This window comes from Phocoena phocoena, chromosome 5, assembly GCF_963924675.1.
Source record: "Phocoena phocoena chromosome 5, mPhoPho1.1, whole genome shotgun sequence".
Classification (NCBI taxonomy): Eukaryota; Metazoa; Chordata; class Mammalia; order Artiodactyla; family Phocoenidae; genus Phocoena; species Phocoena phocoena.
Genome location: NC_089223.1, coordinates 139,239,510 through 139,264,531, shown reverse-complemented (window position 1 = coordinate 139,264,531; position 25,022 = coordinate 139,239,510). Strand labels below are relative to the sequence as shown.

Sequence of the window (25,022 nt, the reverse complement as noted above, 5' to 3'; positions counted from 1 at the left end):
CGCCGACAGCCCCCGCCCCCGTGCCCACAGCTTGCAGCCCACCTGCCGGCCTCTCCCAGTGGCCCTCCCCGGCCTGCCCGCACTGCCCCCCGCGGCCCCTCGTCACCACGACGTGACACCTCCGCTTCCCTTCCCTCAACCCCCACTTCCCTTCCCTCCAGCAGTAGGTGCCCCGAGGTCTGTGCCGGCTCCCACGTGACCTGTGGTCCCCAGAGAGGTGGGCTCTGTGTCCGACCAGACAGGCCAGTGGAGGAGAGGGCCCTCAGCAGGGCCCCGCGGCAGCCACAGCGGCAGAGCCAGAAGCCCGCCGGCAGGGCAGGGGCCCCAGTACGGGCCGGGCCGCAGACAGGTGCCTACAGAGGGTCACGGGCAGGGCTCGCCTGGGACTCACGGCCATCCGAGTGTGAACTGGCTCTCCCTGAGCCTGCGCCGTCCCCATCTGGCCCGCAGCACCAGCACACAGCCGGCCTGCCCATGGCCCAGCCCCGCCTCGTGGTGCCCAGATCGTGCAGACAAGCAGGATGGACGGGGCAGAGGCTGCTGGAAGAGCAGCGACCAGATGACTGAGGGAGTGAGAGGCGTGTGTGCCCCGGACGAGCCCCGTCAGCCCTCCCCAGAACGCTCAGCGCTCAAGGGTGCTGGAGGGGGGGTGAACACGTCAGGGCCAGACAGGTGGGGGCCAGAGGTGTCCACAGCCCTGCAGGTCCCAGGCAGGTCCCAGACTGGGCTCCTCCTAAGAGCCCCAGAGGGGACAAGGCTGGGCAGACACAGGCATGCGTCTGGGGGGCTGCGGGCGCCCCATCTGTCTGTCTGTGTGATGTGGGACTCCTGAGTCCTGCAGCTGCTCTTCCCACCAGGCAGTCACCTGGAAACCTCTGCCCCAACAAAGGGCCTGCCTGAGAGGCAGGGCCAGGCAGATGGCCCGGCTTAATTAGGCCACACGGAGCCTCGTCCCCAGCGCGGCAAGCAAGGCCTGCTCGGGGCTCCCTCCAGGCCTGTCTCTCCCCTCATTTCCGCTGTGAGCCTTTCTCTGAGTGTGTGTGTGTGTGTGTGTGTGTGTGTGGATGTGTCTCTGCTTCCGGCCCTGACTCTATTTCTCAGCTTGTTTCTAATACATCCCTGTCTCTGTGTGCCTCTCTGTCTGCCTGTGTCTCTGTTTGTCTCTGTCCGTCTGTGTATGTCTATGTCTGTCACTGTCTCCCTGTGTCTGTTTCTCTGTCTCTCTGTTTGTCTGTCTCTCTCTGTCTCCCTCTCTGTTTCTCCCTGTCTGTCCCTCTGTCTATGTCTGTCTCTCTGTGTCAATCTGTCTCTGTCTACATCTCTCTGTCTGTCCCTCTGTCTGTCTCTCTGTCCTGCATTTACACTTCCTGACCTGATTCCCCGGGTTCCCCAGTCTCTGTCTCGGCCGCCCCATCTTTTCCATGTTTTCCTCGGCTGTCCTGTTCTGAGCCTCTAAGCCCCCAGCCGCCTTCCCTGCCTGATCCCCGCAGCCTGGCTCCCGCTGCCCTGCTCCTGCATACATCTCCCTCCAGTCCCGTTTCCCCACATCTCTGTGACTCCAGTGTCCGAGGCATTTCCCTTCGTCTTTTTCTCAGTCTGTCTCTGGCCGTATCTCCTCTGAGTTAGCCTGTCTCTGGACGGCGTCCGGGGTTCATCCCGCCTCCGTGTCCGGGGCTCTGGCCTCTCTTGGAATCATCTCCTGGTCTCCGTCTGTCTGTCTCTCACCCACACTCATCCTGAGAGACCAAAATGACGCCCACCAGGGGGAGAGAAAACACGGCAACAGAAAGCAAGGCCTCACCTGGAGCAGCCCCTGCCCCCAGCAGCACTGGGGTGCGAACGGGGTGGGAGTTCGGGGGAACGCCAGGTCTGGGGCCCCAGGGCGTAGCTGCTGCCTGAGGGGCCTCCGCTGGCGGCACCCAGGCTCCCACGTCGCTGGTGAAGCCGCCCTGTCACTGCCGCAGGAGAAACTTTGGGCTGACACGGAACAAAGGGAATCCAGGCAGGCAATTACCCAGCTGATTTCAGCCACGCAGACAGCGAAATCAGATATTTCCGTTTTCGTGCAAGCCCACCTCGGGGCCCGAATCAGCCGCCTGATTCATTATCTGTAACAGCCTGGGACCGGCCGCGTGGAACCTGGGTCCCTCCTGGTGCCTCTGCTGCTTTGGTCCCTGAATCACGTTCCAGTGACGTAACCATCACGATCAGACGCAGCCCGCAGCCTATCCTTGACCGTGAAGTCTCAGGAAATGTGGCCTCGGGCCAGGCCCAGACGTCTCTCCATCTAATTTGTGCTGCGTGGAAATGCAGTCACTCTCCAGGAGACAAGCCCACCCGTGGGGTTCCTGTCCTGGGCACTGTGGCACTGACCTCTCTATCCTGCCCCTCGTTCCTAGCACCAGAGCCCCCATGGTGCCCCACCTCTGGTGAAAAGCTCTCCATCACTCCTGCCAAGAGGTGGCCCTGTCATGCATCACCTGACACGTGCCCGGCTGTGAGAGGCGTCAGGTCAGGGTGTGACCCACAGAGGCCACGTACGGTCCCTGGGTGGTCCCGTCACACGAGGAAGACATCTCTAATGGCAGAATCAGGCAGCGGCCGCCGGCTCCCATCACAGGGAGCTCCCGGAGCTGGCGCTGCACCAGGGGAGCCAGGGCGCACGGGGCCGGCCCCGTGGGCCAGGCTGACCAGGATGCAACTGTGCCAGTGCGGACCTCGATCCGCTCCCCCGCCCACCTCCTGGGCCAGGGTCTCAGCTCACTGTCCTACATCACCTTCCTCTCCTGGGCCAGGCTCTCCGGCTGTGCTGATGGCCTTGACTCAAGGAGGCACAGGGTTCCTTTCAAAACCAGCAGCAGGGCTGGAAGGGGGGTCCCCTCGCCCAACACACAAAGAGGCTGCACTGCCTTCACGGGGGCGGGGAGGTGGGGACGCAGGTGGGTACACACAAGCTACCCGGGGCCTCTTCTCTTATGCCTGTGCACGCGGGGGCCCCTCCCTCGTGACACTGCAAAGTCCTCGCTGGAGGCCACAGGTCCAGCTCTGCTCCTTACCCCCACTCTGCGGCCTGCTGCACCCCTGCACATCAGAAGCAAAGTCCCCGTGGGGGGCCACCGGATCTGACCAGTGGGATTGACCCCTGGTGCGCCCTGGGGTGTCCTCCCAAGGCCGACAGAGGTACTGCTGCTCAGGGCCACCTGGGGGGCTCTGCCCGGACACAGTGCACTGGCATGCATCCTCCCCCACCCCCAAAGCTGGCCAGGGGATTCAGGACGCACTGCCTTTGGCCCCTCCCTGTTCGTCCCCCCGCCCCAGCCCCCATCCCCGGTCCAGAGGCAGCCTGCAGGTGTGATTGCGGGGACTGTGTGGTGAAGTCCGACGGTGACCACGTGCTGCGTGAGACCCCGTGTGTCTGTGTGCTGTTGGGTGTGCAGGGTGCCCCCCTCTCCCTACCTCCCAGGGCCTGTTTCATCACGAACTCCATGGTGATGGTTTTGAGTTCTCAGCGGCTCCTCGGAGGGTCACAGCTCACATGCGAATGTGGCCAGGAGTTCTCTGCTTGGGGAGAGGAAATGGTCACAGGTCACCAACGGGGCTGGGGGAGGACTTCTTCCTTGTCCCCTCCCAACTTCTCCTAGAAGCAGGTCTGGGGTGTGAGAAAGCATCATTCGTGGTCCCCCCAACACCTGGAGGCTGGACTTCAACATGGGACAGGCACCTGGGTCTGGGAAGGTCCCTGCAAAGTGGTCTCTCTGGGCCCCTGGGGTTTGTGAAGCCGGCGTCCGGCTGCTACTGCAGGGATGGGAGCGTGCAGCTCCGAGGAGAAGCTGCCTTTAAGAAGTGGGGGCAGGCCCAGGGGCGTTTGGAGGTGACTGGCTCTGCTGCCTCCCTGGTGGAGCCCTGGGCCATGGGCACGGAGACCCATCTAAAGGATGGGAAAGGTCAGTGTGGGTGGGACCTGGGTGGGAGCTCCCTTTGGCTTCGGATGGAAGTCTTGGGAGACCAGGTTTCTTCCAGGGGAGAGGCCAGCACCCACTGCCCCCTGCACACAGCAGAGACTGGGGTGGAAGGGAGAAACTGCAGGAGCCCCAGCCTTCGGGGAACAAATGAAATGGGGGGCAGACCACCCCTCCACCTGCATCTGCATGGGTGGGGACCTCCAGGGTCCAGGCCAGCTACAAGTCTGGTGAGGAGGTGCTTCCTGTAAAATCAGCAGCTGCAGTGCCCCCACCCCCCACCCCCTGTCTGGTGAGGTCTCTCCTGGCAAGGAAACCCAGGTCCCTGGAGATCCACTGTTTTATGGGGTTTTTTTTCCTTTTCAGATGAAGGAGACCCGCGTGTGTGCAGGCTGGGGAGGGATGGGGGGGCGAGCGTACCCCTGCCTCCCCGCAAAGCGCTGGCGCGCAGGGGCGCCTTTGCCGCAAAGCAGATTCTCTTCCAAACTTCTCCCCTGCCTCCTGGTGGGGAGGGAGTCTCAGGGCCCAGCCCTGAGAGGCCGGGGCGCTGCCGGAGCTCCCCTAGTGCTCCCACCGCCCCACCGCACGGCTCAGGGCTCCCGCGGCCGCCGCACCCCTTGGCTTTGCGGGCGAGCGAGTTGCCCGGCTCTGCCAAGCGGCCCTCAGGCGGGAGAGCGCCAGGAGAAAGAAAGAAAAAGACAGAGGACGAGGGAGGGGAAGGGGAGACGCGAGAGGCAGGAGACTCGGAGAAGGAGTAAGAACGAGGGAGGGCTCGGGCCGCGACCCCTGGGCCGCTTCAGCACAGCGCCGGCGGACAGCGCCCGCCGGGGGCCGACTGAGCGCCCAGCCCGGGCCGGGAAGGGAGGCAGCTGGGGCCGAGTGCCCGCCCTGCGGGTCCTGGGAAGGAGCTGCGCGCGGGGGCGCTGGTTACCTTCCTGCGGCTGGGGCCGGGACGCGGGCGGGCGGTCAGCGGCAGAGCGCGCTCGGGCCGGCCAGGTCCATGTGGCGCCCCTGGAACTGCGGCTGAAGCTGAAGGGCACCGCGAGGAGGGCGCATCACATGGAGGCGCTCCCCGCCCCCCGCCCGCCGCCCGCGTCCGAGCGTGACGAGGTGGGCGGGGCCGCGGCGGCTGGGCGGGCGCCCGCGGGAGGCGGGGACCGGAGGGGCGGAGCCGCGCCCCCCTTTCCCCCTCCAAAGCGCTGCCCCCGGGCCGGATTCGGGGGGATCCCGGGGCGCGAGCTCCCGAGCCAACGCGCACGACCCCGGCCCACCTCTCAGTCCAGAGCCCCAGATACTGGCCCCAGCCCCCGCCATCCGATCCCCTCTGTGTGGACCGGGTGGGGGCCGCCCCCCCAACGGCGAGACAAGGTCCCGCACTCCCATCCGCTTCCGCCCGTTTGGGGCACCTAGCGTGCGGACGGATACGTGCGCAGCGCCAGTAAGCGAAGCCCTTTCTAGTCCAGCCGCTGTCGGGGGTAGTTGGGCGTCGCGGCTCTGGTCGCCATCCCACTCTCTGCCGACGCGCGCGGGAAGGGGTTCCCTGGCGCGGCCGGTGACAGCGGTCCCGACCGGGCCGAGTGCCCCTGAGCGCTGTCTTGGCCCCCGACCCCCGCCGTTACCGGGCCTCCCGCACCGCTGGGCGTGAGAAGGAAGCCCCCAGACGCCAGACAACCCATCCAGCCGTTGGAGGAGAGCAGCCCGCAGACCGACCGGGACCTATTTTTCTGCGTAACAGAGTCGCAGAGAAGGAGCCACGCCGTTTCATTTTAGTGGGACAGAGACCGAGAGACCCTCGCCCCCTCGGCTGGCGGTCCCACGGCGGGCAGGGACGCGCAGAGGTCACTGCGGACCGGCCGCTCCGCTCCGTGTCCCCGCAGTCCCGCCCCCGCCGCGGCCGCCCTCTCCCTGGGGCCTCCGGGATTTCCTCGGCGGCGTTAACCGCGCTGCGGGGAGACCGGGGTCGCTGCAAGGTCGGCGGCTCGACCTCCAGTCCCACCACCCCTCCTGGGGTCGCAAGAGTGCTGTGGGAGGGGTCCGGGTCTCCGCTGGCCTCCTGGTTGGTGGGCGGACACCCCTGGTGGCCGCGGCATTAGCTTTCACCCTCCCCTCTCAACTGAGGCACCAGGACTCCCTGGGCCTGGGGTGGAAGGGGCAGATCCTGGAAACCCCACCCCGAGGGGGCACTCCTCACGCCGCTCCCCCAGGACAGTCCGCCTGAACTCCAGAGGGCATGCCTGTTTCCCCCCATGTGCTTGGAGCCTGGGCTCCCAGCGCCCACCCCTCGCTGACCATCTGCAGGCCCAACTGTGCGCACTGGTGGCCCGGCAGGGCCCCCCAGCCGGCAGGAGTGAGGAAGGGGAGGGGGTGGAGGAGGCCAGCACAGCTTTCTGGGAGTTGGCAGGGGCACCGCCACTCTGCAGCTACCCTGGCCAGCGAGGGCTCTGCTGGCCCTGGGGGAGGCTCACATCCCAGAACGCATGGAGCTGCAGCCTCCCCGGATGCAGGGGCTGTGGGAGCTGGCCTCAGCTCTGTCCATTTCTCCTGCCGTTAGCTCCCGTCACCCAGATCTGGGCAAGGAGGCGCAAGGTGGGTGCAGTGGGGCTGCTCAGAAGGGTGGGCCTGGGGACCTAACACGGTGCTCAAGGTTGCAGGGAGCGCCTCTTGCTAGCCTGCACTGGCTGACCCCTAGGAATGTCAGAAGCACATGTTCATTTTACCTCTACCGCCACCCTTGACGTGACATGGGTCGAAGCCCCAGGCCTTTTGCAGGTCTGGGGACAGGTGCTCTGTGGAGGGAGTGGTTGCCTGTTTCCAGGTGTCTGGGGTTCTGAGGGTCCAGCCTGAGCCCTCAGGGTCTGCTCAGCCTGGCCCTTTAGTGTCCTCAGAACCTGGGTGTGGACACCGGAGGGAGAGGTGTGGGTCCAGGAAAGAGAAGCCCCTTCTCCCCACTGGAGCCTCTGCCCTCCGCCTCTACCACCACGTGGACCTGGGGGATGACCCACACCTGAGTCCAGAGCAGCCCCACGACCCATGAGCCCAGCTGCCCTTACAAGCACAGAGACACCCCGTTGACCTTGGGGCATCCTGGCTGGGTGTGACTGGGTGTGCCCATCACCAAGACAGGAGTGTAGGGGTCCGTGCTCGGCCCACAGTTTCCATGACCCCACTGACCCTGTGACCCAGGCCTGCACCACGTCGGAGGACAGAGGACAGAGGCCTCCGTGGGCCTCGCTGCCTGGCCCTCCTCCCCTCCTCCTCCCTCCCTGCGGGGTCGCCATTCGGAGGTCACCTGTGGGGTCATCACCTTCTTTCTGTCTCTGTCTCTGTGTGTCTGTTTGTGTTGTTACCCCTTTTAGACCCACCACACACGTAGCTGCCTCTTCAGTTCTCACATTTGTCCAGGCCCTGGGCTGGGGTTGGGGGACCCAGCAGGGTCTCAGACCCTCCTATGGAGAAATAGACAAGGTTGGTGACAGTCCCAGGCCAGGATGACCGGCACTCTGGGAGAGGGAGAGGCCGAGCGGCTGTGGGACCTGACAAAGACTGGAGGGCGGGGGAGCCGCTCTGGGCGGGAGATGAGGGGAACGGCCTGGAACTGCCCACCAGCCAGGCCAGCCCCCATGGCAGGGAGGCAGCTCAGCTCACGGCCTCCGCCCAGCCTCGGGGCCACACCCCAGGTGGGCGCTCACGGCCCCGTGAGCTCCCAGAAGAGGACCTGGGTTCCGGTGACCAGTGCCCCAGCCCGCAGTGGCCAGAGAGGCAGGAGCTGAGCGGGAGACGTCCATAACAGCAAGAAAGGCCAAGCCAAGGGCACCCGCCAGCGTCAGCAGGCTGAAGACCCAGGAGGGTGTCGGGGTGGGGGAGCTGGGCGGCGGCAGGCCGGGCTGGGCAGCGGGTGCCGGGAGCTGGAGAGGGGGAGGTGTTGCGACCAAGGGGTCAGCTTCGGGGCGTGTGTGTTTGGCCACGGCCACGTCTGGGCTATGGGACCCTGGCCGGCCGGCAGGACAGGGATAGAGCCCTGAGCTCAGTGCTCTGCGGGCTCTTCAAATGCAGAAGGCAGCCCCTGAGGGCTGGGAACCCCTGACCCAAAGCAGGGCTATGCCGAAGCCCGGGAGCACGTGGTGCTGGGTTTGAGACGCCACAGCGCCACCTAGAGTCCCCCTGAGGCCCCACGGGGTCACTACTCCAGGTGTCAGGAAGGGGAGGCGGCCGCCTTGCTCCAGCAACTTCCCCCCCACCCCAAGCGTCCTGGAAGCCCCTGCCTGGCTCCCTGCACTCCCTCCAGGGAGGCCTGGCGCCTGCTGGTCCCCTCTGTCCCGGGAGGACCCAGGATCACTTGAAGTCCTTCTTCAATCCTGGCATGGGGTCTGGCAAGGGGGTCGCAGGCCCCGCAGGAAGGGCTGGGACGGGCTCTCGGCACACATGGGCTCACCAGCAACTTCAAATACAAACTTAATAATTTAACACGATGAATAATTCAGTCCCCAGCACCAGCACCACCTGTGTTGCCATTTTCCTGCTGGATTTCATCATTACTTGCCAGGTAATGTAACACGTGAAAAGCAGAAGCAAAGCAAAGCCGGGAAACCATCACTGCTGTTCCCCAGAGCTGGGCCAGAACGTCTCGGCTGTGTGTGGAGGAGACCCTGCGCGCTCCCCGACTCCAAGGCCCCTTCCCTGGCCACGTGGGCTCCCGAGGGCGCAGCTGCAGGCGCTGGCCCGGCCTGGGGTGGCCTGCCCGTTCCTCGGACTCCCGCCCCGTCCTGGGTCAGGGTTGTGTGTCGAGATGCACTCTTCTTCATCTCCACAGAGGCTGCTCCTCGAGTTCCTGAGACAAGGGGGCCCCTCGGTTACCACCCGGGAGCCCTGAGGAGCTGGCCTAGGATCTGGGCTCAGAGCACAGTGGTGGCTCCTGTCCCTTCAGTTTGCCCCTGCTCACCCCAGACCCCAGGCCCCTGATCCTTCCACCCCTCCCCATGGGGAGCGTGTTGGAAAGGGGGAGCTGTGACTTCCAGAGAGGGCGGTGACCACGAGGGGCTGTGGCTCCCATGCCCCCCTCTCCTTCCTGACTGCTGCCTGGAGCCACCCCCCACCCCTGTGCTCCAAGGTAAAACTAGCAGAGTTCACAGGCCTGAAAGTGGGATTCTGCTTCTCACCGCTTTGCTGGGACGGTGGCAGCCGTGGCGGTGCAGGGCTGCACAGAAGCACCAGGGTGGCCTGAGCAACCGGAGGGCCTCGGTCACCAACAGGAGGCAACAGGGGGACGGCGCGTGAGAGGCCATGCTTCTGAAGGCCTCTGCCTGGTGGGAGCCCAGGCCACCGGATGCCCTTGCCCCAGCCCTGGGGTCGGCTCACCCAAGCCTCACGTCGGGGTCTCCACAGGCGAAAGGAAAGGGGTGTCCAGCGGAACAAGCATCCATACCCAGGCTCTGGGCCCCTGACTCTCTGTCCAGTGGTCACTCCCTCTAACGCGTCGCGTGACCCTCCTGGGGAGAGTTCCCTGAACTGCAGACCGGGTGTCCCTGCTCTGTGAATGCCCCCCACCCATCAGCTCTGCCATCTCCCCCATCCTACTCCAGAGGCGGCCTCCACCCCCCATGGGCTGCCCGGACCAGCCTCGGGGACCTTTCACAGGACACTCGGTCAGAGGCCTGGCTCAGGGCCCAGACAGAGGACGGCTGGCCTGTGCTGGTACGGGACCGAGGGAGGGTCTAGGGCCCCCGGGGTGTGCACAGGGCTCCCGCTCCGGCCGAGTGAGGTCTGGGCTGTGCCATCAGGCAGCTTCAGGTGGACGCAGTGCTCAGAGCTTCCTGCGCCCTGTGTCCCTCGAGGCCCCGAGGTGGCGGCACTCTGTGTGGCTCAGGCCATGACTCCCTCAGTCAGTGACCCAGATCCAGCAAGGACTGAGTTGGCGGACAACAGAGCTGGCCCTTGGGGGGAGTGGGCTTCAGGCTCAAGAAACCCTTCCCGGAAAGGCAGGCCATAGAGAGAAAACACCACCCAGGAGTGCCAACCCCCCCGGCCCCCGCTCCTCCCTCCAGTGGCACCCAGAGTGAGGCCAGGCCTGTGTGGGTCCCACTGGAGGGTTTCACACCCAGGAGGCACGGGGAGATGCCTGTCTGCTCAGTTGGGGAAGGGTCTTCCTTTGGTCCCGGGTCGTGGCCGTCTCCTGGCTGTGCTTGTGTCTGGGGGGGCCTGGCAGCCCTGGTCAAGCATCGAGGGGTGGCGGGGAGGGGCGGGCGGCTGAATCCAGGCCCCGTTCCCCTAGGCCTGGCGTAGGGTGGGGCCTCAGGCCTGCCCCAGGGGGCAGGGAGGCCGCAGCAGCCAGGCCTGTGCAGGCCAGGGGACTGTCCAGCCTGGAGCGTCAGAAGAAGCACCCCATCGGGCTTTCTTTCCTCTTTCCTCAGAAAGCCTGCTGCTAGCTCATCAGTGCACCTGGAGCGGTCAGCCTGCAGCCCCGGGAGGGCAGAGGAGTCCGGGGCCCGGGCCAGCTTCTCTGGATCACGTCCACCACCTCGGAGGGGCCGACGAGGTGATGCAGGATGGCGACCCCTCATCCACTGCAGAGTCCAAGCCCCTGTTGTCCCCGTCACCCACCGGTCCACTGCCGGCCAGGGGGCTGTCCTGGTACCGCAGGGGCCGCTGAGGAAAGCAGTCGAGGCGGCGCCTCTCAGAGAATTTGCTCTCAGACGCCACTGGGTAAGCGCCATGCAGAGAATCACAGAATCAAAACAGCGGAGCCGGAGAGACCTGGAGCCTGTTAGCGCGGGTGGCCAAGCCGGGCCTCGGGCTGAGTGACCCAGTGTCCCACGCTCCAGGCAGCAGCCCTGCAGGCGGGAAGGAGGTCTTGAGCCAGGTGGGGGATGGCTCGATCGTGCCTCCCAGGGCCAGGCTGCCCCCCACCCGGCCCCGTACCCAGGGGTTCAGAAGGGCCTGCGTCCCACACTGCCTCTTGGGGGTGAGAAACACCCGGAAGGTGTGATTTCCACATCTGTGCTACAGGTGCGGATGGCATGGCCCAGACGGGTGAGACCTGTGTCCACCTTACGCGGGTGGGAGCCCTGGAGGCCCCGGGAGCATTCCCCTCCCCAGAAGGAAGAGGCTGGGTAAAACATTCCATCCCTGAAGGACAAGTTAGTGCCAGGCATCACATCGGAATTACAGCATCGCATGCAGAAAAGGAAAAATGATAGAAATGGAAGGCGTCTCAGAGCACAGGGAGGAGCTCCCCGCCCCCCGCCCCCAGAGGAGCCCAGGCAGTCGCTGAATAAAGACAACTGTCACCGGGGAGCCAGGCTGCGCCATTGCTGGATGCTGCTTCTCGGGCCAGATAAGCAGGGGCACCGGGGGGGCCACACGTGCGGGGGGATGGGCAGCTCCCCAGACGCTGTGGAAAAGGCGAAGGGGGGGGTCTCCCTCGATCCGGGTTGTGCCATATATGGTCGGCGCCTTGTCTTGGCCAGTGCGATGGCCTGACAGCCTCGGGGCTGGCCCTGGTGCGGGCCGGGAGGCTCTCAAGGCCTTGGGCCTGGTGCCTGGCCTGCTGTCTGCCCAGGCCTGGCTAAGGGTCTGGAACCACTTCCTCCCCTCCCCCAGGCATCAGGGAGCCAGCCCTGCTACCCCTTCTTCCTGTCCTGGGGGCCTGGGTGTGGGAGATTCTCTGACCCAGGCCCTGCCCGAATCCGAGGTGGCCAGTGGACACAATCCTAGTTCAGGGCCAGGTGCCAGGTGTCCTCCATGAGAAGCAGGACCCTCCACCAGTGGCCCTTTAGCTGCCCAGCGCCCCACCCTGTGTCCGGGCTCTGCCCCCCACACCTACATACCCTCCCCCTGATGAGACTCCTGGAGGACCCCAGCCCAAGTCCCCCCAAATCTACCTGTCCCCTCACATGCTCACCCACAAGCAACACACCTGCTGGCCTCATCGTGCCACCCAAGGGGCTCGTCCTGCCCCCGTAACGTCCCCTTCCTGTCTCCCTCTCTCCTACTCCTAACGTCGCTTTCTCCTCCTAACACCCCCCGCCAGGTTGCCCATGGGGGACCCCCAGGGGTGTCCCCGGACTCTGCTGGTTGGAGCAGGTCTATAACTGTCCACAGCTGTGTCCTTGTTCTCAGGCCAGCTGCTCCCCAGTCTGGCAGACCCAGGCCCGCCCCTCCCTGGTAGCCGTGTTCTAAAGCCGTGTTCTTAAGCCGTGTTCTTGGGAAAGCCAAGGCTGGCCCCCGGGAGCAGGGGCAGGTTCTGACCCCAAAATTGGCCCATGGGGTCTGAGGGGGGCTTCCTGGTCCTGAAACATCGCTCTCAGGGACGAGGGTGCGTCCTGGAGGCACGAAGGCGGGTGGCGGGAGTGGGCAGCGCATCCACAGAGACACAGGTGTTTCTCCAAACCGCGGATGTCACCAGTGAGTCCTGAGGCAGCTCTGCGTGGAATAGCCTTGAAAACCTCCTGCCAAATGAAAGCAGCACCCTCCCCCCCACCCCCCGCAAGCCTCTCCTTACTCTAGGGATCCCCACACCCCCGCCCTGCCCAGTGGGTGCTGTCCTGCCCTCACACCAGGCCAGGAAGGGCCCTGCCCAGCGCAAGCAGGCAGGGCGACGTCAGGCCCCAGGGTTCCCTTCATATGAGACACAGTGCCCAGGTCTCATCCGCCGCCCAGCAGGTACTCCGGCTGGACAGGGGCCGTGTCTGTAAGAGAAAACAGCAGATGCGTGTGTCTGTCTGTCTGTGTCCTCTCTGTGCCCTCCTGGCAGCTGAGGGCCCCCCACTCCCACAGCACGTCACTCTGGCACAGAAGCCGCCACACTGGGGAGAGATCTGTCACGGCACCGCAGCCCAGACAGCCACCATCACCAAGACAGGCCCGGGCTGGACCACCGGGCACAGGGCGGGGCTTGGCCAGCTCCTGGCAGGGCCCAGAGCATCTGGGGGCTGGGTGGCTGCAGAGCAAGGCGCCCAGGGGTCTGCCCAACCCCTCTGAGCCGGCTTCATACTGGACAGAGGGTCTCTCTCGGGCCAGGATTCCCAGCCCCGCACTCCACCTTGACCCCCCCACCCTGGGGAGAGGCGCATCTCCCAGGATCGTTCACAGGCCTGGTGACCCAGAGCTGGCCCGAGTCCCCTACACTCACCCCACGGGGCTGGGACAGGGTGATTCCTGAGGGTCTCTGTGGGGACTAGCACCTGCCCGGCTGCCTGGGGCTCGGCCCTGGGCAGGAAGGGAGGCCTGGTGGTGGAATCGCCACAGAGCAGGGGCCCCAGGTCACTCCAGTGCCCCGCACGGCCTGAGGGGATCTAACCCTGGGCCCCCCAAGGCAGAGCCTGGACTAGGGCCCCGAGCAGCAGTTTGTTCCTAAGGGCTCAGGAAGAGTGGCCTGGGCAGGCGAGAAAGCCCATGGAGGTTCGAGGCCGAGCTGGCCGTTCCTCGGGAGTCTTCCTGGGCCTGCTCAGCGGGCGCCGGGAAATAACTCACTGAGCAGATGAGTCCTTCCCACAGAGGGGCCTTTGCCGGGAATCCGGCGGGGGCGGGAGAGCCAAGCGCACAGGCCTCCTGCGCTGCCCACACTGCCCGAGGACCCCCAGCCCACGAAGGGGCCCCTGCGGCAGGGAGACGCGGAAGCGTCCTCAGACCCGCGCTGCCCTGGGGTGGGGGTGGGGGACCGCCCCCAGGAGCAGCGAGGACCCGCCATCAGTGCTTCCTGATTTCAGGGACACGGCTTGATGGGCGAGGACTCACGGAGACACAGGACTCGAAACCCCGGCCAGGACTCCAGGGAGGGGTGCACTCATTGCCTCTGGGACCAGGAGGGGAGGGGCGGGGGGCCGAGGGAGGTACTGCTGGGACCAGGGTCATGTCCCTTCGCGACACCAGTCACCCAGGCTGTCCGGCGCGTGCTGGGTGGGGTCCTCTACAGAACAGGGGGCGGCCGGACCAGGGGGTCCTGGGGTGAGGGATGGGTGGGCAGCACCGGGAGGCATGTACTGTGCTGGGTCCCTAATCTGAGCCAGTCTCCAGACCCGACCTCTGCTGAAGAGCAGACCCCCCCCAGGACCACGCCCGCTTCGAGTGGGGATGGGGCCAGCAGCGGCCCAGCACAGGGTTAGGGTTATAGGGTCATTCCCTGGGCCCCGAGGGGCTCACTGGAGGGGACACACATGGTCCTTGGAGCAGCCCTGCTCAGGGTCTGTGGACTGTAGGGATGGAGCCACTGGGGCCATCACCTCACCAAGACAGTAACTCAGAGCCAGTAGGGACGGCGGAGGGAGCGCCACACCAGAGACCCAGGGGCTACTGGCCCTGAGCCATGACCCAGAGCAACTCTGATGTGCAGTCTTGGGCCTGTTTAGGTCGTTCATTGTTTTGTTTTGCTTTTTAATAAATTTATTTATTTTTGGCTGCATTGGATCTTCACTGCCGCGCGTGGGCTTTAGTTGCGGCGAGCGGGGGCTACTCTTTGTTGTGGTGCACGGGCTTCTCATCGCAGTGGCTTCTCTTGTTGCGGAGCACGGGCTCCAGGCGGGCAGGCTCAGTAGTTGTGGCACGCGGGCTCGGTAGTTGTGGCGCACGGGCCCAGATGCCCCGCAGCATATGGAATCCTGCCGGACCAGGGTTCAAACCCGTGTCCCCTGCATTGGCAGGCAGATTCTTAACGACTGCGCCACCAGGGAAGTCCCACTGTTACTTAAAAGAGTGAATATTCTTTGAAAAGAGGCCTCAGCCTGGGAAGAGCCGGGTTTAACCCTCCTGCCCGCTTGCAGCAGCAGCCGCAACCCAGGTGGGTGGCTCACCTCAGTGAGGGGACAGTGATGGGTCCAGGCGGCCCTCGGCCTCCTCTCCTGCTCTGGGCTGGGGCGGGGCTGGAGAGCAGCCCTAGGGGCAGAGGCCGTAGGGTCCTGGGGCCTCAGGACACAAAGCCAGAGCCCCTTCCTCCTCTGAACTGTCAGGAGGTGCAGGCCCACCCTCTGCCAGACCAAAGACGTCACTGGAGGTGGAAGGCGGGGCTCCGAGCTTCAAGTCAGAGTGTTCAGCTAACCGCTGCGCTGCCTCCCAGGTGAGGCCTTGATGTGAGGATGGGTGCCTAGGAGCCCGGCACAGGGAGGGTCCTGACCCTGGTGACCCAACTCGCAAGCCCACCTGAGGGGCAGGTGGTGCACTCTTGAATCCCTGACTTGGCATCACATCTGACTCAGTAACTCATTTTGGCTAAAGAAGAGATCGCACAGAGTTCTCAGAGGCCAGCCACGGTGCTGACTGGGCCGAGGGGCAGCTTTGGCCAGGCCTGGCCAAGCCTGCTGTCACCACGGGGACGAGGGTCGAGGTCCGCCTGTCTCCAGGGCCCGGCCAGCAGCGCCAGGCAGCCAGGAGTAGGATGAGCCCTGGGGATGGTGGACTGACCCGCAGGAGGCTGGGAACGTCACTTCCGACCAAAATCTCAAGTCGTGTAACTGCTGTCGTTTGTCCTGGCGCGTTGTTCCCCAGAGCATGGGGCGGCTGGGGCTTCTCTAACAGGCCGTGACTCAAGGCCATCGCTTTTGCTTTGAATTCCCGGAACGAGAGAATCCAAAGCCCCCCACACCCTCCCGCTGTGAGGAGGGGGGACCCGGGGGGCCCAGGGGGAGGGCCAGCCTCTGTGTACCTGCAGCAAGACCACCTGCCTCCGCCACGCTGCAGTGGCCACAGGGCATGCCCAGCCCCCCGACCAAGGCCGCAGCTCGTCCGATCCCTCCCCACACCTCCCGGCTCTCCTGCCCTCCTGTCGCTCCTGACCACCCAGCTTGGGCTGCTGGCCGAGGCCAGGCTGGGGGCCCGCGGGGGCTCAGACCAGCAGTGGAGAGGAGCCCAACTTCGCTGGGCGGGGGTCCCTGCGGCTCATCTTCACGGTCAGAACCAAGGTCAACCAGGGGACAGCAAAAGTGCAGGGAGGTGGTGTGCAGCCCCGGAGGTGAGGGGCGTCAGAAAATAGTTTAATTATGTACAGGTGGTCACCAGGCCGATTACGAGGGGAGACGTGAACGTTCAGGAACGGATTCTGGAGGACAGCTGAGCAGCGCGATCTCCCCAGTGGGCGCGCCACGGATAAAACAAATCACAGACTGTGACACGTGTGGGAGGAGTGCAAATCGTCACCTTTCCTTCAGGACCAGAAGAGAAAAAGAAAGAACTCGGAGGCTTTGGAATGCTTTCTCTTCCTGTGAAGGGAGTGGCGCTGGCTCTGGATCCGCTGAGCGTGGCGGGCGTGACGTGATGTCAGCTGCGGCTGCGCCAGCCCGTGCCGCCCCGGCCCACGTGCAACCCTCCAGGCCAGCCGGCAGCTTCCAGCTCCACGAGCCGCGCGTGCAGCTGCGACCGTGGGCTCAGAAGAGCGGCCGGGAGCCCTGGCTCTCGAACTCGGCCCAGGCGTCGCTGAGCTCCATGAAGACCATGCGGGCGTGCTGCTCGTAGGGCTGCCCCCGGGCCTGCGGGCAGGCAGGATGGCGGCGGTGAGGGCCCGGCCTGCTCCCAGAGCCCACCCCGCCCCCGGCCCGGAGCCCACACCCCGTGCCCACCTTGTCCGGGTGGACCACCAGCACGGCGCGGCGGTACTGCTTCTTCACCTGCGCAGGCGTCACCAGATCGGCCATGCCCACGGGCGTCCAGCGGCTCTCGTTGTCCCACAGCGCCGTGTGCAGCGTGGACAGCAGGGCGCGGATGTTCCTCTCCTTGCCCTCCGTCCAGTCCAGGAGCTGAAGGAGACGCCGTACTGCTGAGGGCGTGCCAGGCCCCGGCCTCTACCACTGAGCAGCCGGCGGTCGCCCCACGGAGCAGGGATCTGACTGTGAGATGTGTGGCCCCGACGTGGACCCCCACCCCAGTTTCTGCACTGACCCCACCCAGGCATGGCTAATTCCATTCCCTAGGTCTGGCCGGACAGGACACGGACTAGACGGTGCGTGGAATCCAGGGACCCTTTCCTCAGTGGGGCATTCACAGATGACCCCATCCCGGGGTCCAGGCACACAGACGTCCTTGTCACCCCCGGGGTCTCTGCGGCCCACGCCCCCCGACCGGGGTCCCGCCTGGCTGGTGTGCAGAAGAGCGAGGAGCTTTACGAGCCTGAAGCCACGTGTCCCAGCCACATGGGGACAGTTGATCTTTCACCCCAAAACTTTCAGGAGAGCAAATAAGCGTAGATGGAAGCCACTGTCCCCGCAAGCATGTCCGACAGAGGTCCTCGTGCGTGAGAGTCGGGGCTGCGCCGGCTGTGTCCCTCTCCCCACGCTCCTGCCCAGGGTGCCCCCCACCCTGCCCCGGCCCGAGCGCCCTGCACCTTCAGCTTGAGCGGGTCTGAGTCCCGCGCCTGGTCCTGCCTCCTCATCTCGGCGATCGTCCTCGGCCCCTTCCTGTCGGCCCGGGAGGAGAAGCCCTGGTTGGACAACAGGTCTTCGAAATCGTTCTCCGACACCCTTGGCTTTGGACCTGGAGGAGAGCAGAGGCTTCAGCGGCCGCGCTAAGTGCCCGCCTAACAGCCTGCCTGCCGCCTCTGTGCTGTGCGGCCAGCTCGAGAACCCTCGGGGACGGCAGGACGGCCGAGAAGATGGGAAATGTCCAAAAGAGCTGCCCTGAGGCATGAGCGCACGCGTGGGGGCGGGGTCACGGCAGGCGTCGGGACCACCACCCCCGTGACAGCCCGCCCGCTGCCCGGCCAGCAGAGGCCGAGAAGGTTCCCGGAGAGTGTGGCCCGGCCCATGGGGGCAGAGGCTCACCCACAGACATGCATCTGAAATCATTAACTTCCATCCAAAGGGGCTCCCGCTGGGTGGAAACAGACTCTGGGTCCCCTTAAACACCCTTTCCCGGGACTGGGCTCTGAGCTGGACAAGGCAAAACGGGATTTCACTGTAACCACTTCACAGCAAGCTCAAAAAACCACACACGCGGCGAGGGAGGAAGGACTCACCAAAGCTGGGGGCACGGACCCCCCTCTCCTCCCGGCTGCCGATCACACTGAAGCTGGAGTTGTAGTTTGGCCGTGGCTGTACACTGGCTATGGGGGTTGGCTTGGCCTGGGGGGGCCACGGGGCGCCCTGGGCTGGGGGCCGACTCATCTGCCAGGAGCCGCTGGCCTTGGGAGGGGGGACTGCTTTGGGACCGAAGCCCCCAGGAGTAGGTGCAGCGGGCGAGCCTGGGGAGACAGTTCACGTGGGGAGTGTCACTGACGGCCTGAGGACCGGGCGCCGCCCCGGCGGGTACTCGGCCCTTGCAGGCAGAGGACACACCCCCGCGAAATGAACGTTTCAGGTCAGCCGCCAGGACGGGCGGCCTCTAGGTAGCCGCACAGCTGGCCCGTCTGCAGGGGCCGGGCCGGGTGGGCTCCCCTCCCCACTCGCTCAAATGCAGGGCTGAGTCCAGGAAGCTCCGAACCAGCACCCAGAGCCCACAGGGCCCCCGAGCAGCACCACGCAGGCTGCTGCTCTGCGCACGCAAGCACGTGCCGCGTCACGCGTGCGTGGTTCTGTGCCACTTCACGCGCGTACAGTCACGCAAGCACTGGGCTAAGATGCCCCCGTTCTCTGTCCTGTGACCTTTCACCTCGAGAACATTCTAGACGCAGAATCACAGGGCAGGCGGCCCTTGCGATGGGCTCTTCTCACCCAGGACCCACCCACCCATCCACTCGTCGCCAGCAGCCTGGCAGGTGGATGCGCCACAGAAGGACTCCTGTGGGTTCCAGTCTGTGGAGATTACCAACAGGGTCGCCCTGAGCACTGCTGCGGAGACTCCCTGCTCAGCCCACGTGCACCTCTGGGATAGACGGCGGTCGTGGGTTCGGTTCTGTGAGAACCGACGCCCGCCTCGAGTAGCCGTCCTGCACGACCGCCAGCTCTGTGCCCGGCGCTGCCCCCCGTCGAGACCCCCCGCGCCTCCAGGGCCGCCAGTGACACTAGACCTCTCCCCAGGCTGCCGTTCTCTTCACCACTCACCCGTTTTCAAGTTGGATGTGTTTTGCTCTGTTTTTACTGTTCTTACATATCCTAGATAGTTGTCAGATACGTGGTTCAAAGCTATTTCTCCCACCCTGTAGCTCTTCATCCTGCTGAGAGCCTTTAGCAGGGCACAAGATGTCTTTTTGATCAAGTCCAATTTATCCATTGTTTGCTGACGGATCGTGGTCCAGGAGACACTAAAGGCGACGTCCCCACAATTTTCTCTTTTCTTCTGAAAGCTTTACAGATCTATGGCCAATTCTGAGTAAAATGGTCATCTACCTGCTGTTTAAGGTGTGAAATTCAGGTGAGGCCACTTTCTTGCCGCCCCAGCACCGTCATGATGGTTTTGCACCTCTGGCAAAAGTCAGTTGGTCTTACTGGTGTGGGGCTACTTCCAGGTCGGTGATCTACGTGTCTGTCCTGCCCACAGCACGCAGGCCTGGAGGAGGTAGGAGGCCTGGTGAGCCGAGTCTTAACCACCCCATTTCCCCTGACTCTCCAAATAAAGTCTACAACAAGCTCGTCTGTGTCTGCAGGAACCCTCACTGGCATTTCTGGTGAGGACTGTACTGACCCCATTGACCACTGCAAGAGAACCTTCCTGACGTGGGTCACCGGGCTGCGAGCCCATCTGTTTACTGAGATCTTCCCCGTTTGGTTTTGTAGCTTCGCGAGTCCTGTATGTGCTTCGTAAGAGTAATATGTTATATGTTTCTTTTTTTCTTCTTTTGCAGGGATTGTAAACGGTGCTGTTCTAAATTTTGGGTTCCTTGTGCATGTTGCTAGTAAACAGAAATACCCTTGTGATGTCTGTTTGTTGATCCTGTGTCCTGCGACCCTCCTGAACTCACTCTGGGACCTGAAATGCTTTCATAGACCCCCTGAGATTTCCCACACAGACAGCACGTCGTCCGCACATGACAACACTGCCTGTGTCCCTTCTGTCCCTTTCTTGCCTGCCTGCTCCACTTGGGCTGACCCTGGGGAGTGTGTGGTCTTCTGAAATCCAGTGCAAGCCTGGCGGCAGGACTCTGCAGATGCTCCCTATCAAGCCCACGGGCTTCGCATTACTGGTCTGTTGAGTGTTTATCACAAGTAGGTGTTGAACTCCGGGGAATGCCTCTTCTGCACCACCGATGTGATCACACGACTTCCCTTCCTAGGCCAGTTAACGCTGTGTATACATATACATATGTATATATATAATTTTTTTAAAATTATTTATTTATTTTGACTGCGTCGGGTCTTAGCTGCAGCGCGAGGAATCTTCTCTAGCTGTGGCGCGTGGGCTCCAGGGCACATGCAGGCTCAGCAGTTGTGGTGAGCGGGCTTAGTTGCCCCGCGGCACGTGGGATCTTAGCTCCGCGATCAGGGATCGCACCCGTGCCCCCTCCATTGGAAGGCGAAGTCTTGGCCACTGGGCCGCCAGGGAGGCCCCTGTGCGACGCTTTCATACACTGATGAGCTCTCTGTGCAGCTCTCTGTGCTGATGACTGGCTTTGATCTTTGTGTCTGTGTTCATAAGGGACACTGCCCTGTGGTCTGTAGTTTCCTTCTGTATCACCTCCATCTGGTTTTGGTATCAAAGTAATACCAGATTCATAAAATCAACTGGAAAATATTCCCTCCTCTTCCTATTTCTTGGAAAAGACTGTGGAATTGGTATGAATTCTTTAAACGTTTGGTAAAATTCTCCAGTGAACCCAGATGGGACTGGAGATTTCCCTTATGGGAGGTTTCTAACTATGAATTCGTTTTCTTTATGATTACAGACACACTCAAACGCTCTACCTCCCACGGGACACACCTGAAGAACTTGTCCACCTCACCTCAGTCCCAGAACTGGTGCTGAAGCCGTAAGTCCATTTCCCTTCAGAGCCTCTGGGGTCTGTGGACATCTTGGGTTAACCCCTCTTTCTTAATCCATCTTAGCAGAGATTTGTCTTTACCAACCTTCTCAGAGAACTAGCTTTTTGATCAACCCATTTTCTCTAGTTTTCATTTTCTATTTCATTGATTTGGGCTCTTTATCATTTCCTTCCATTTGCTTTGAGCTTATTTTGCTTTTCTTTTCAAATGTCTTCAGGTGATAACTCACAATACTGATGAGATGTTTCCTCTTTTCCAAACTACACGCTTAATGCTATGTGTTTCCCTCTTGGCACTGTTTTAGCTGCATAACCCAAGTTTAGATGGGTCGTGTTTTCATTTTCATTCTCTTCGACACGCTGTTTTATTTTCCTTGAGACTTCCTAAATAACCCGTGTTATTTAAAACTGTGTCATTCAGGACTTCCCTGGTGGTGCAGTGGTTAAGAATCCAGCTGCCAATGCAGGGGACACGGGTTCAAGCCCTGGTCCAGGAAGATCCCACATGCCACAAAGCAACTAAGCCCATGCGCCACAACTACTGAGCCTGCGTTCTACAGCCTGCGAGCCACAACTACTGAGCCCACATGCCACAACTACTGAAGCCTGTGCGCCTAGAGCCTGTGCTCTGCAACAAGAAGCCACCTCAGTGAGAAGCCCGCACACCACAACTAAGAGTAGCCCCCGCTTGCCGCAACCAGAGAAAAGCCCATGTGCAGCCATGAAGACCTAATGCAGCCAAAAATAAATTTTTTTAAAAATAAAAAAAAATAAAAGTGTATCAATTTCCAAGAGTTTGAAGATTTTTCAGTTATCTCGCTGTTACCAATTTCTAGTTTGATTCCATTTGGTCACGGAATGATACGGTCTATATGATTTCAGTTCTTTTAAGTTTGTTGATGACTTTTTATGGCCCAATACATGGCCTTTCTTGGTGGTTGCTTGGGTGCAGGAGGAGGTGTGTCCTGCTGCTGTCAGGCACAGTGTCCTGTGAATGTCCCACAGCTTTGCTGACTTGCTGTCTGGTGGCTCTATCTTTGTTGACAGAGGGATGCTGAGGTCTCCAACTAGAATGTGAGTTTGTATGTTTCTCCTTTCGGCTCCATCAGCTTCATGCAGGACTCTGTTTTCTGAGGGCGTGTGATGGAGGTCTAGGATCACAGTGCAGAGCTGAGGGCTGGGCTCCATCCTGAGAACAGGCGTCCCAGATCCCGAGAATTCCTTTTCACCACAGGCAGCCCCCGAGAGGCTCCAAGTGACCCCACCCTGTGCTCAGACAGCCCAAGATAGAGGCAGAAAGCCCACGGCAAACCCAAACTTCCAGGAATGCTCTCAGGGAGACACCAAAACCTGAAATGCCAGGAAGCGTCTGAGGAGATGTTATTTTCACCTAAAATTCCACATGCCTCCCGACTGCCAAGGGACGAGAGACACTCCTGGCCTCCAAACAATTAACGTCCCTAAAAGTTTTCTCAGAAAAATTACTGGCAGTGAATTCTGCTCCCTGGGGAGCGGGGCAGGCACTCTCCACGCTCCTGTACTGAGACTGCTCCTAGATGACCCCCAAGCACCGCTATGCCAGCGGAGGGCCAGACTCCAACACCAGTTTTGGCAATTCCTGGTGTTATCTTGGTAACAAGCTCCTGGGATGAAGCAGATTGGGCCTTTCCTGGTGTTGCTGTGCCCTGGGCCTTGGCGGACAGGGTGAGGCCCCACCTCGGGTAGGTGGACACAACACCCCAGAGAGAGGCCTGGTGCTTTCCACATGCCCGACACGGCCCTCAGGTTACCTTGGAGGCTGGAACTGAGGTCGCCGAGGTCCGCAAATGGGTCCTGGCTCTGAGACTTGGTCTGGCTGGCTGGGGGGCCAGGAGGTGCCGGCTGGCCTCCAGGAGAGACGAAGGGGCCTGGAGGAGGGCAGGGGCATTAGATCCAGCACACTGGAGTAGATGTGGCTTCTGCCCTCCCATCTCACGCTCCTAAAGGCCTCGCTCGGCGTTGTCACTGCACCTGGGACGTGGCCACACTCGCAGCCCAAGCTGCCCACATGGCTCCGTGTGGGAAGTCACCTGACAGCTCGTATAAACTGTCCTGGGTTTGTGCTACCACCTCCCGAATCCATCTAAAGTGTGAGTGCACTCTACGACATTCGTTCATTCTAAGTACAAGGTACTGAAATGTCTAAGTAAATCACTGTCCTGCTCCTAATTCCCGTGTCATTCAAGAGTCAAGTGTGAGGTCATTACAAACGATGGCAACTCATATATAAAGAGCTCTTACGAGTTAATACAAAAAAGGTGAATTTCCCGTGCAAAAAAATGATTAGAAAATGTGAAAGAGGCTTCCCTGGTGGCGCAGTGGTTGCGAGTCTGCCTGCTGATGCAGGGGACATGGGTTCGTGCCCTGGTCTGGGAAGATCCCACATGCCGCAGAGTGGCTGGGCCCGTGAGCCATGGCCGCTGAGCCTGCGCGTCCAGAGCCTGTGCTCCGCAATGGGAGAGGCCACAACAGTGAGAGGCCCGCATACCACAAAAAAAAAAAAAAGAAAATGTGAAACAGTTCTCAAAAGAAACATAACCAAAAACACACAAAATAATAACCTCACGCATAACAAAGAAAAGCAAATTGAAAGAACTGGTAGCCTATCAAACCAGCAGAGTAGCATGTTTACAATCATAGCCCATAAGTTAACAAACAGGACTTAAGAGAGAAGCATGTCACAGGCGCCACAAACACCACTGCCTTTGAAAACAACTCACTACTGGAAACTTCCCCACGGGACAGAATCCTGACGTACGGAAAGAAGGACAGACATGATGAAAGTGAGACACCAGAAGCACTCTTGCCCCCACAGATAAGGGACAGACCAGGATAGCCTGCAGCCTCTCAAGGGCCCTGCAGGCCACAAGGAAGCGCTAAGGAACATTCTGGGTGAAAACTTCAGAACAAGCCGAATGAGCACCCACAGGAGCCGCACGGGGCGACTCGGGACAGTGGCAGGAGGCCCGGCCAGAGTGCCCCTGGGGCGCTGCTCCTGTCTCCTCCTCTTCTGGGGGCCGGGGTCACAGTTACGCCACGTGCCGTACCTTCTGCAGCTGGTGCGGGGGCCGGGGCTTCAGCCCAGGCGTCCCATCCTCCCAGCAGGTCCGGGTGGCTGGTAGAGGCTATCATCTTGCTGGGCTCCGCCGGCAGGTCACCTGGGAAGACAGCGGCGCTATCAGGTGTGTCCCCGGTGGGGGCGGGCACATGGCCTTCACATGGCCTCCTGGGGGCCCTAGGGGACAGGCTGGCCACAAGCCCCATCTGCGGCAGTCTCGGGGGCCACCCTCCGTACCCCCCTCCACGTGTGGGCAGGAGGCAGGAGGCACACCTGATGGCCGCCCGTGCGGGAGGTGGGGGGCCTAGGTGTTGGGCAGCAGCCCCTGCAGCACTCCTGGCCTAGCGAAGCCCCAGGCAGGGCTGTGCTAACGCACCTCTGGGGCCTCCAACCGGTCTCCCTCCACACGGGCGGAGGACACATCACACGGTCACTGCACTGACCAAGTGGATGCAGGGAGACAGCAAGAGGAGAAGCCCATAGGGCGATGCTGAGACTAGCGTCCGCGGCCCCTCATCTGAAAGGGTCTTCAGAGAGGCCTCCTCCCGCCATGGCTGGCCACATGCCAGTGCCCCAGAGCCTGCCTCCCCACCTCCCCTGAAACCCAGCAGGGCATACAGAGTGGCCACTGGCTGCGTCCCCTTTCTGGGGGAGGGAGGATGGCACTGCCCATCTCCCCCGGCCCTGTGGCCCTGTCCCCAGTGTGGAGACCGCACTTACCCAGATGCAGGAAGTTGGTGCCGCGGGCCAGGGGTGGAGCGCTGTGGGTGGCAGGGAAGGATGCAGGCAGGGTGGCTGGAGAGTCCGAATTAAGAAATTCACCGAAGAGGTCGGGCTGGGAGTGGGGCTGGGCGTCTGGGTCGGATGGCAGCAGGAGAGGGTCAAACGGGTCCGCTGCGGCGGGACACCAGGAAGCAGGTGCACGTGAATGCAGGCACCGCAGGGCACGCCCTCGGCCCAGAGGATCGGCTCCAGGACGGCCCTCCCACGACCCCGTGGCTCCGAGAGAGAGGGGCAAGGCGCTGACCCCGCTGACCCCCGCCTGTCTCAGGAGATACTCTGGGGGCTCGCGGTCTCCCTGAACGGCAGACTGCCGTGACCTCCGGGCCCACTCCTGTCAGCGGCACCTACCGGC

At 62.5% G+C, this 25,022-nt stretch overlaps 1 protein-coding gene across 1 annotated transcript in view; it reads right to left on the bottom strand.

Annotated features, from left to right (window-relative positions):
- Positions 1–16,178: 16,178 nt before the first annotated feature.
- Positions 16,179–25,022, bottom strand: part of GAK (cyclin G associated kinase) — a 50,443-nt gene continuing 41,599 nt past the window's right edge. Inside the window, exons 22-28 of the mRNA XM_065877301.1 lie at positions 24,608–24,808; positions 23,877–23,987; positions 22,581–22,697; positions 17,893–18,117; positions 17,263–17,411; positions 16,502–16,678; positions 16,179–16,411 (exon numbers count right to left, since the gene is read on the bottom strand). Of these exons, the coding sequence (XP_065733373.1) occupies positions 16,310–16,411; positions 16,502–16,678; positions 17,263–17,411; positions 17,893–18,117; positions 22,581–22,697; positions 23,877–23,987; positions 24,608–24,808 (1,082 nt within the window). The 3' untranslated portion in view covers positions 16,179–16,309. The remainder of the gene's footprint in view (positions 16,412–16,501; positions 16,679–17,262; positions 17,412–17,892; positions 18,118–22,580; positions 22,698–23,876; positions 23,988–24,607; positions 24,809–25,022) is intronic.